General features: G+C 38.5%; 1 protein-coding gene across 1 annotated transcript in view; it reads right to left on the bottom strand.

The window, feature by feature from the left end:
- Positions 1 to 12,264, bottom strand: part of gpc5a (glypican 5a) — a 131,505-nt gene that overhangs the window by 42,947 nt on the left and 76,294 nt on the right. Inside the window, exon 8 of the mRNA XM_074667099.1 lies at positions 3,348 to 3,510. Coding sequence (XP_074523200.1) covers positions 3,348 to 3,510 — 163 coding nt within the window. The remainder of the gene's footprint in view (positions 1 to 3,347; positions 3,511 to 12,264) is intronic.

Raw genomic sequence — 12,264 nt, 5'->3', positions numbered from 1 at the left:
TGTGAGCATCTTTAAGATACGACTTGCCAGGATAGCTTGGCAACCCAAGCACAATACATCAAGCCCAACCAGATGCTACCCCAAAACATTCACAAACCCTGTAAGTATTTGTAAACTATGTACAGCCTATATTACTGCTTCACACAGCTTTCTCACACATCAGTAATTCTGCTTAATGAGGATAATCTCTCAAATCAGGCTTGTATTGTCAGCATCCAGCTTATCCCTTTTTATTTCCTTATCACGCTGATCTATCGTCAGCATGTTCTGCTGATAAACATCAGACACAGAAAGGAAGGGGATTATGGGTAATTGTTAGGAAAGATCAAATTAAATTATACACGGGTGTTTAAGTATCTGGCTCTGAGACTGCAATATCACTTTACTTTGAAATACAAGCTGCTGTTCATAAAACAGCAGGTGGAAATTTACCACGCAGCTATGTAATTTCTATACAGTTTCAGGGCTGTTACTGAATGAGCCAACACAAAGATACTGACCTTGTCAAAAAATTCCTGACTTTGCTTTTTGGGCGCATCTCACTCTCTGTGAAGTCATTTAGGCCTGAGTATTACGAGGATAAAATTGAAAACATTTAAAGCTTTGTTGGGCTGTTTGTTGAGCACATACTGTAGTGAGATACTGTCAGCACTTTGTTTATATCTCGCCTTCATGGAACTTTGCCCAGGCTTGTGGTTGTATTTGTCCTTGGTCCTGCACTTGAAAGAAAATACATTGTTCATTAATTGTGTATCTCCACTGCTGTGTTTTAGCCCCATGGTGGCCAATTCATCATTTGTGGTGCAACAGTTAAATAAAGTAAATCTTCCAAAATTTGGCTGCTCTTTAGCAGTGGATACATGCATTTTTCCACCCACGGTGGACCAAGCTAATGTGCTGACTGTCAAAGCATTTGGTGACAGCTCTATAATGCTGAAGCAGATTTGCATCACTTGCTTGTCAGATCAGAAATGTGACAATCACAGTGTAGCCAAGACATTGCAAACCATCTCTCTGCACAGCAATCTGAGTGCTGTAGTAAATCAATTCATCTGCTTTTTCTATCTCGTCAGTACTTTCATTTAAAGACAGTTGGTGGTAATGCTGAGCCTTCCTTTTACTTGAGTCAGTATCAACAACTTTTCATTGTCACCCTCATCCGTGTGGCACATCAAATCCCTAAAATAATTCAAAGGATTCATAATTTGCATATCAAAAGCCAACGTATTGTGTACTTTCTGCATGGAGTATTTCAAACATGAAGCATTCTGCTGTGTCATGCTGCGTGGTCCAGCATCTCAGGATACCCACCATATACAACACCTACACCTGTAGTGTGTGAGGGAAGGCCATGCAAGTTTTAAGTGTAGTCAACGATCACAAAGAGGGAGGTAACACCACACACTTTAAATATACATCTAAAGATTGATGTTGTCATTTTTAGTCTCCTTGAAGCTATTCATAGTTTTGTGCCTCAGTAACAGTGCACTATGACAACCCTACTTAGTGCTAAGGTTCAAACAAGGACTTTTAAAATTCTGTCTCTTAGCTATAAAGGCAGAAAAGGTCTGGTGTAAAAACCAAGTACCAAGCATTCATTCATGACTAACAGTCTCGTAGGACTGGTGATACGACACCAGTAAGTGTTTGAAAGTGTTATACACCCAAAACAGTTACAAACAATGACGCTGGAGAATGATTCAGAGAGCGGTGGGATGCTTGTTTATCTGTGACCTCTGTCACTCCTGCAAGCTGAAGAGGTGTTTTGGTTATAACCTCAGATATTTTACTTTCTATTTAAATTGTGCCCTCAGGTAAACAGAAAATGACTCAAACCAGAGCTTGAGAAAAAAACAGATGGACTTCTTTTGAGACATATTTTGAGAGAAAAAAACATCCACAACAAGAGTATGTGAGTTGAATTCGGCTTTGGTTTGAATTAAGGGCTTCTTTGTGTTTATTTGAAAGATTTAAAATTGATAAGTACTTGTGATAAGTCTTTTCTGCACTTTTTATCTGCTTAATATCTGTTTTAGGGGGGGATTAAACATATTTTTCTGGCTCCTGCTATATACTTGAAAAATCCTTTGCTGCTATATCAATTAAACAATGATGAAAAAAGAAGATAAAAGACCAACACACAAGAGCCATTTTGAAAGTATCACTTGGGAGAGATACATGCAAATATATTTAAAAAAAATGAAAAACTACATTGAGGTCTGGTTCTGGTGGGAGATCCTCAGTATTTGTGAGAGGGTCAGGCGGCAGGGGCTGAACAGAGGTCAGAGCTGACAGTGGGTCATAAATATGGGAGGCAGGCTGAGCCGGCCTGTGACAGGAAAAGGGCGGTCCTGCTGTAATGGGTGGTAAATGTCAGAGCCTCCCTACAGCCTTAGATGAGCGATTGTTACGCAGCTTCCCTGAGTGGGAGCTGCCAAAGCCTGGAGACAGACTGACGAGCAGTAAAGGAAACATTTACGCGGACAGAACGGCTTGTTTGGATGACCCCCCCCCTTGCCGTCACCATAGGCAAAATGAGACAGGTGATTAATCAGGTTGTTAGCATGTTTGATGGAGAGGAGAGAAAGAATACGTGTGCTGAGAGGAAAGTGTGAAAGGTAGCAAAATGAGGAGAGCTCCACTGCTGTGACTCATCAGGGGTTACTGGTCCTCATGGGAGCAATAATTTTTAAAGTAACGACCTTGATTGTAATAATGTCCCCATAGCAACTATTATCTTTAATGACTATTATTACCGCTGTCATAAAATGTAGACTGGAGCAAGTCTTATTAAAATTATTATGCAATTGCACCTTGAGATGACTCAACTGATCAAAAACTGGAAAATTTCTTTTTCAAATTTTGCCGCTTTAAACGCTAGATGAGTGTGAAACAGAAAAAGATTAAATTTAACCTTCAAACTCTTACATACAGTACTAAGTATTTTTTATTGTTGTTTTGCTGTTTGTGGTGATCATTTAAAATCCTATGGTGGAAGGTGTACTACCCATATCATACAAACCCATGAACAAAGAGATGAGATGCTGTACCTGATCTAGAAACGTTTAACTTTTAGTCTATAGCCGCCAGGTTGGCATACACAAAAACCTCTGTAGAAATCCAACTACTGCAAATATAAGGAGAAAAAAATAATCTAATATGAAAACAAACAAAAAAAGACTGAAGTTCGAAACATTAAATAGACTAAAACTTCCCAATCTCACTCAAATCTTTTGGGACTGCCACTTAACTCCTTAGAGGTTAAAATGAGGGTTTGTGAAATGAGTCCTGGGTTATTATGTTAATTAGTTAATCCATTAATGGAATTATAAAAAGATGAAACTTACGTTTGGAGACTCTTGAGACTTTTCTCCTGTTCTCGCCACCGCCTGAACCAACACAGCCATCTTCATCATCGCAGTCACCGCTGTAACGCCCCTCTGTGTCTCCACTTCCTGTTTCGATCTGGTCTAGAGACCCCAGTTTAGGAATGGACTTCCCCTGCAACAGCTGTTTCAAAAACAAATACTTTCAGTTAGAAATCATTCCCTTTTTTTTCGACAGTAGTCACTTGGTCAAAACTAGTTTGAATTCTGACTTAATGCACCAGCTCTCAGGCATGCTGGATTTATTGCTGCCGGGAGCACTATGTCTGCAATATATGTATATCATATTCACATTCAATATTCTCTGCAGGATACAGTGAACATGGTCCTCTACTGGCAAGGACAGCACAGAATATACTCTCAGGGAAAAACAGGGTGAAAATGCAGAAAATAACCTGCTTAGGTTGCTGCTGATGAGCTTCAGTCGTCCAACTTTTACAAAACTTTGTATCTGTAGATGATTGAACTGCAAATGAAATCCCTAAGACCAATATTTGCACACACTTTAGCCACAGCTGGACATTTTAGATGCATTTTTAATAGCAATCCCTTTTAAAACTAAAGCAAACATATTTGTTAGTTACAAAATCTGAACATTGTTATTTTGGCTATTCAAATATATATTTCATATATATATGAAAAAAAAGTATATTTTATTCATATTAAATGACAGTGAGAATCAGCAGCCATACAAGGATGCCTGCAACACTACACAAACTACAACAAAATGTGTGCATGATATAAGATACCAGACCCCTCCAGGCTGCAGTGGCCTGCAGCTAAACTTTCTGCCATACTGCTGTGCTGCAGAATCTCAATCAAAGACTTTGTGAAGAGGATACCAGGGGAAATGCATAAGCTAATTGGCTCATTTAGATTCATGGTGCGTCATTAGAAACAAGAGAGGCTGCAGTGAGTTGATCAGAAAGGTAGTGTCTATGCTAATTAGTTACTGTTGTGGTTCAGTGCAGGGGAGCAGGAGAGCCAGGGTTTCTGCCATGGCCGAGCTGGGACATGTATCTGTGCTGGTAATGAGCCTGTCTGGACTCCCTCCTCCTCAAAGCTGACAGGTCAGGAGACAGAGAATGAAGAGATTGGGCACAATCAGCCATGTGTGTAATTAGCATGATTTCTTTTTTTCATCAATGAAGAAACCTGACCAATCTTATGACCAATTATGAAGAACAATTTGTCTGTGGTGTCAGGGATTAGTCTGGTCTGTGAGTTTAACTGATTGTGAACGATGGGTTTCACAATCTAGGAGGTAGAGCAGTGCTCAAGGGCCTGGTATGTTCACAGTTCAAAGGCTGTCAACTTATAACCTCATGTACGGAGGAAACAGCATCTTGCAATAATTAGTCTGCATGTGAGCCAAGACTCACTCTGGTGGGCAAGCAGGTGAAAGATTAAGATGAGTGTCCAAAGTTTTCATGTGTAGGTGTGAGGAGGAGGAAATACTGAAACTTATTTTAGTTGCTTCAGACTTAGGTATAAATCAAAACTTAATTTTGTGGATACTATGATGCATGATGGGAATCAGAAGACAGTTTACTAAACCAGCAGGATTATCAAAAACATTTTCTCATTTAGGACCATGAGCTTATGAATGTCTAATGTTCCCTGTTGACCCCCAAAACATTACACCCCTACCATTTCAGTCAGTGGCATGACAAATCTGCAGCAAACAGCAAACCTTGTTCTACTTATTTGTGAGCATAGTTGAATAAATTAAAACCCCCTTCTTTCAGGTAATTGATGTGTCTTTCTTGAATGTAACCTCATTTACCTGGCTTGTTTTTAAGGATTAACATCTCCAATATTGACAAGGGTTGGGTGCCTCAGGCAAAGCTGGTGAGTATTCAGAGAAGACTAAAACATAGGTGTCTATTAAATGAAAGGAGCATCTAGAAAAACAATAACAGAAACAAAAAAGAAAGTCCACAGCAGAAAAAGAGAAAACTTGATAATTTCATGCTCATAAATGAGTCCATCAGTTCTCTTTTCATGTTCCTGTCTAAAAGCCACAAACTATAAAAGAAAAACTGTGCTTTTGTTTTAGCAGCCGGTGGCATCAAACAGTAACTATTCATTAATCAACTTTAGTTTTATGGTATTTCCAAGAAAACTCATCTGACCCATGGTTAAGGACTCATTTAATTGGTTAAAATTCCAATGAGCATGTAAGTCAGTTCTTTCAGCCTGTAAGTCCAGGGGAGCAACATCTCTGTGTTTGATTACATTGAACAGCTTTCCTGCTCTCTGACACACAATGGAACAGTCTGAATGGCCTAACAGTGTTATTACGCAAACTTCTGTGAATGACATGAGGCTTTGTCCAACCCTAGCTGTGAGGCAGCCACTGTGATTTACTCAATGCGTCTCCAGGTGAGAAGCTGCCCTCAGAAGTCACCCTTGGGCGGGCCTCTGGCTGTTATTGCAATGTGTGGAGAGAAAGAGTCGACCAAATAATACCAATCTGTCTCCCAACAAGCAAACCTGCCCAGAGGCTTATAAGCTACACAACTGCACACAAAGAATGACTCCCCTGAACACAGATCCCTTCTAATTGTTCGTTTTCTGTCTTTAAAAATGCTTCAGATGGGAGGAGGAAAAGCTACAGGCAATGGTTTTAAACAAGTGCAAACTCTTTGCAAAGTCTTACAGTTAAAACTATAAGCTCATTTTTGCCTTCATGGAAAGATGTAATGAAATTAAACACATATGGGAGACAGTTTTGAACGTTAATACCAGAAATTATAAGTTCTTCAACCAATAACACTTTGCTCTACGTGCAGCCAAGCCTGTTGCTACGATCTGAGCCCTTAACAGACACAAACTAATATTGTGAAAGACAATGAGTCCTGGATTTTAAGTTTTAATTTGCTTTGTCAATTTATTGTAGCAGTTCTTATCTGGTAATGAAAACTCGAAGCCATTATATTGCATTTCTGTTCATTAAAAGTCTTGTAATTAAAAGTCATCAGTCAAAGGAAACTGGACAAGTCGGTTAAGCAGCAGAAGATTCTAAATAGGAACTTTCTGTAGTAATCCATGTTCTGTTTCCCCCAGTTGCTAGTCAGTTAAAAATGTTTTGTTAATGATTTATAAAGTACATATTAAGTAATAAAGGCAACGGCCCCCACCACAGCCCACAGTCGATACAGGACGTCCACACCACAGCATTAAATCCACCAGACTGTAAGTGAACAAGCCAAAGCAGGGCATGCTGTACTGTATTTAAAAGATGTGATTGAGGCAACATTTTTACATAGCTCTTTTCACTATTTAGGGCACAGCTCCTTTAAATCAAACCAAAACTGTAACACTTTGGAACATGTTGTGCACTAAAAAACAGATGGACTGTGGCATCCTAAGTTTTCTCTTTCAGAATCATCAATCAATCTATTTTCTTTTCCACTTATTTTGTTTGGTGCTGGTTGATTCTTAACTATTGTGCCAAATAACTGCTGGGTTAGGCTCCAGAACCCAAAGCACAGCAAGTCAATGGTATGACAAGGGTTCAGTGGTAAGTTGATGCAAAAGGGGGGCGGTCATACTGGAAGCAATGGTGCCTACTGTGCACTAAGTAAACACACCATCAGCTGTCCACTGGAGTTACAAAGTGATGTATGGCAGAAAACACTCAGAGGAAACCAGCTGCGACCCTGCTGTTTGCTGTTGATAACAATCAGCATTAACAACTGACAGCTACCACAGAAGGAGGAGGAGAAACTGAATGCAGACCAAGAAGCAGAAATAAGGAACATAGTTGAATAGTTAACACTATATAGATCATGTACTATGTAAACACTGGATGTGACTGACAGCAACCATGACCATAGGTCTTAAAGTAATAAAGCACTAAGTTCCAAGTTCAGTTTTTTAAAGTGAGTTTGTATGGGAAGCAATTATATTCCCCTCTTTCTATCATAATCTCAGTAGTATTATCAGCTTGGCATCTTCATTGAAAAATTATCTGGAGAGCTGTGACTGAAGCTGGTCCATCGTCTGCTGTAAACAATCGACTGCACTGTACTGTTACTAAGCTCATTTTAAGACAGATAGTTGCAGCTGTTGATATAAGTTTTTCATAAATTCAGAATTTTGTTCAAAAGTTGGGTATAGTTTGGGTATTTTGGAATCCTCTGAGGGTAATACACAGTAGACAAGTACCTTGCACAACCCCACTTCAAAGGTAAAACAAACCATCCCTTTAAGTACAAAAAAAATCTAGTTCAAAAGACTTCAGTGGCTCTACTTCACCACTGAATTTAGAAACAAAGCAGCACAGTCTTTAAAGGAACATAATTTATTAAACCTGGAATAAAAGTGGATATTAATGATCATTTTGGTAGATAACTTCATAATTAACATTTACATAAATACTTTAATATCCATACAAGGGTGAGACATATCAAGTTTGGTTAAGAACTTTTGTTCAGAAAGGAATACACCTTAAAAACTTTTTAATGGACGCAACTGCAACCAAGTACAAATATTCGTAATGCCCAGGGGTTGAGTACTTTGATCCACAGGGATCCCCAGGTGTCATATGTTACGCTATCACAGGATCTCCTTAAACTTTTTTTAAAAGTGTTTTTTGGTCTTGTTTCCTTTAGGGATGCACCGGAACCAATCCTGGAATTGCCCCCAAAAGCTGGATCGTTAGAAAGGGGCCGATCCATGGTGCCAATACAGGCAACCACCTGTGTGCCTTTTTTTTTTTACCAGTCAGTTGCTATTTGATTTGAAAATAGCAAGTTTCTAGTTTCCTTTACTGATGAGCCTGGACAGTGGACATAGAAGGAATCTAAGAGTAAAGACTGAGATGCAGCAAAAAGTTGAAGTCAAACCCTGGCAGCTTGTTTCAAGGACCAAAGTCTCAGTACATGCGCCAAGTTTCCAAACATCAAACTTTAGCTCTGTGATTTGTGGTCAGCACTAATTAGCAAATATGAGCATGCAACAATTCTGCACTGAGTTGGAGACAGTAAACAATACATCATATGCTCCAGTAACATACTGAGTCACTGGCTGTGGACTCTTAATCAACTGTGGCTTCTTTTGGTTGGTGGCTTATCTCTCGCTAATTGGGATTTATTTGTTGTTTGCAGGCTTTATCATCTCCACCTAATACCTGTTTGGTAGCCTTCACTGTCCATATTTTTATATTGTATTAAACTCAACCCTGTAAACATCATAAACTTCTCCATAACTCTGGCTGCTTGCTCTGGAAAACATGACAAAGACCGCAGTTTGTGAGGCATCTTAAAAGATTTGCTCTGGGAAACCGAGGCTCACCTTATCTTTCATCACTGCATCAGAGAAATATACATCCTGACAGGCAGCATCACAGCATATGTGTTGGCAGTTTTGACTGTGTGAAGAAGCTGAAAGCTGCAGCAAAACATGGTGAAGCTAGCATCAAAAATGCGCTGGCACCGACCTCCTACGGCTCTGTGATATCTTCATTAGCCGCTGCATAAGGAAAGCCCAGAGCATCATCAAGGACACCAGTCATCCAGCCCACACACTATTCTCACTCCTGCCATCTGGAAAAAGCTAGGGGAGCATTAAATCACACACCAGCCGTCTCTGAGACAGTTTCTTCCCACAGGTAGTCAGAATAATGAATAGCACCCACACACACACATGCTCGCACACTCACACACACACTACAACTGTGGCTTTAATGTGTATGCAGTACTTTTTGTTCATTGTGGGTTTTTTCTAAGGTTACAATTGATCATTTTTTTCTTTTGTGTTTTGGGTTCAAGGTCAAGAGCACTGTGGAGCCACAATTGTACCTATTAGAGTGATTAAACTGCCGGCAGTGTTTTCCCCCCATCTATGTTATTTTTCATCCTCATTAAAATTTTAACCAATGCCTTTACTCCTATAGAATACAACAGGGAATAAAACAGATATTCTCATTGTACAGTCATCTTATGCTTGAAATGCCCTACTCTTGCCAACCCTATTTCATGACGTAAAGCTCTAAAGGTATGTACTTCAGCTGCTTCTGTAGTAATGGAACCAGGTGATGGCAGAGTTACTCTGTATTTTATAAATGTAAGAGCATTATTACTATATTTATCCTGCCTACACAACCATTATAGTCTACATTTCCAAGCCCAGACAGAGCTAGTAGTGGTCCAAAAAGCTGCAAAGCATTTGAATTAAATATGAGTGACAAATAGCTAACATTTAAAGTCAATTAGAAGGTACAGTGTAGACTATGTACGGGGTACACCTCTTAAAGACATGCAGGGTGTTATGTGGCAAAATGAATCACACCTTCAGAGATCCAGCAGATGAATCAAGCTGTGTGTTGATTTTTAAACTCAGGAGTATTCTCTTTGAACACGCCTCTCGGTATGTAAATAGAGGGCGGGGGAGAGATCTTACAATGATCATATTTGCTAGTCAGAGGAGAAAAGTGTCAGGATGTGAGGCTGCTCCCAAGACACTTTCTGTCATTTTCCATCTTCCCTCACCGCAGCGGCAGCGGCTCTGACAGGGTGTTTATCAGGATCCTGTGCAACGGCAGCACAGACGAAGCGGGTCAGTGAGTGAAAGGACAAAGAAACCAGGATGAAATGTGAATTTGGAAAGAAGAAATCATTGAAATGAATCCATCTTTGACTCAGTAAATGCACCTGGATGATCTTTGTAATATTCTATATTTTGTTATCACCAACAATGATGACATGTATGACAATGAACATATGCTATATAGTGGTGTCTAGGTATGTTTCTTACTGATTTCAGCTGATTTACTTTAAGTCTCAATAAATATATGCCAAAAATTAAAAATCCTGATTTCAAGTTCCTTCCAATAATGTGTCAGATTCAAACGTACTTAAAACTTCAACCTTGGACGTGTTTTCTACAGCATAGATGTTTTTGTTAAGCTGATCATTATAAAATCAAACAGAACAAAGCAAGCAGTGAATCATGCATCTGTATTTAAACCTGTGTGCCAACTGATTACTGTGTTGTTGTCAAGGTTGCTAACCTGAGTCACAGCATCATTTGCAGGAAGTGATGCTGCCTCTAACCAACAGAATCTGTCAGTAAGTTAACAGTTGATAACTTACTGACATAATCACACAAAGGAGCTCTGTCTTTTCTAACACAAAGGTCATTCATGGCCTCCATGGTGTCAAATGCTGCGCTCAGGTGTCTATCCATCTATCCATTTATTCTGCTTATCCGGGCTTAGGTTGCACAGGCAGCAATCTAAGCAAATTGACACAGACATCCCTTTCCCAAGCGACATTTTCCAGCCTCTCCTTTGAGATCTCAAGGCACTCCCAGACTAGATGGGTTATATGTGTCTTCCAAAGAGCCCTGGGTCTATCTCTAGGCCCCCTTCCAGGTGGACACATCCAAAAGAGGGAGGCATCAAGGAAAGCACCCTCATCAAATGCCCTAACCTCCTCATGTAATTTCTTTCGATGTGAAGGAGCAACAGCTCTCCTCCAGATGTCTGGGCTTCTGGCCCAATCCGGAAAGGTTGAGCCCTGCCACCCTATAGGGAAACTCATATTGGCTGCTTGTATCCACATTCGTAATGTTTCAATCAGGAGTCATAGCTTGTGACCATTGGTGAGGGTTGGGCATAGATCAGCTGGTCAGTCGATAGCTTTGCCTTCCAGCCTCTTCCTCTTCATGGCCTGTACAATGCCTTCAAAAATCTGAACTTCAAAAATCGATATTTTATTAATGTTTCCCCCGTCTCTCGGAGGAAACATTATATATATATATATGTGTATATATATATGTGTATACATATATATATATATATATATATATATGTGTATACATATATATGTGTATATATATATGTGTATACATATATATATATATATATATATGTGTATACATATATATATATATATATATATATATATATATATATATATATATATATATATATATATATATATATATGCATTTACATCAGTGGAATCAGTTGATATAACTTTTGCAAATTTAAAAATCGTAATACAAATTGTAATATTTTGATGCTATAATTTGCCTCAGTGACACACTATGCACCAAGATTATAATAGTTAACTAAAACGAAACTAAAAAGGAAAACTAAAATTTAAAATACATTGCAGTTAATTTAAACTAATAAAAACTAGAAAAGAAAACAAAAACGATAAGTAAACTAAAACTGTATCTTGTGTTCACAAAACTAACTGAAACAAACCAAAATTAAAGACAAAATGTCCTTAGTTACAGTTTTTGACAATATTAATAGCATTTTGGATTTAAATTAATCCAACACATTTTCCCAACCAATTTTACGACAGTTTTCGGCAGTTGTCAGCGCCGTATGGCACCATCACAGCAACATACTGGGAAGTGCTTGTTTACTGCACTGACTGGCTGTGCGCTGTGCTGCAACAAAACGTAGAGAAGCAATGAATCAGAGCATCTGTAATAGTTTAATGTCATGTGAGTCTGACTTAATTGTTACAGAGTCCAAGTTTCTAATTATTAAAGCTCATATTATATTGTTTTATATAATTTACGTTTTAATTATTTTTATTTAATTCATGTAAACATTATTTTATATAATTTATGTGTATATTTTTATATTAAGTTTTTATTATTTTCTTGTGTTAAAGGCAGCAGCCAATAGTTTAGTATCAGCATTGACTGAGCAGGGAGCACTATGTTGAACTGGAAAATAAACTGTATTACAAAATATTTATTTATATAAAAAATATTTCTCTGACCTTTTTGAATCCTGCACCTGGTTAATTAGGTTTGAACAAAAGAAAACTAAACTAAAACTTAGCTAAAACTAAGCCTTTTTGCAAAAATTAAAACTAAATAAAAAATAGAATGCCCGCTCCAAAAC

Source organism: Halichoeres trimaculatus, unplaced genomic scaffold (assembly GCF_033239565.1).
Source record: "Halichoeres trimaculatus isolate MK-OKI-2021-1 unplaced genomic scaffold, fHalTri1.1 fHalTri1_scaffold_3, whole genome shotgun sequence".
Classification (NCBI taxonomy): Eukaryota; Metazoa; Chordata; class Actinopteri; order Labriformes; family Labridae; genus Halichoeres; species Halichoeres trimaculatus.
The sequence above is the reverse complement of the archived record's forward strand: the minus strand, read 5'-3'. Positions and strand labels throughout refer to the sequence as shown.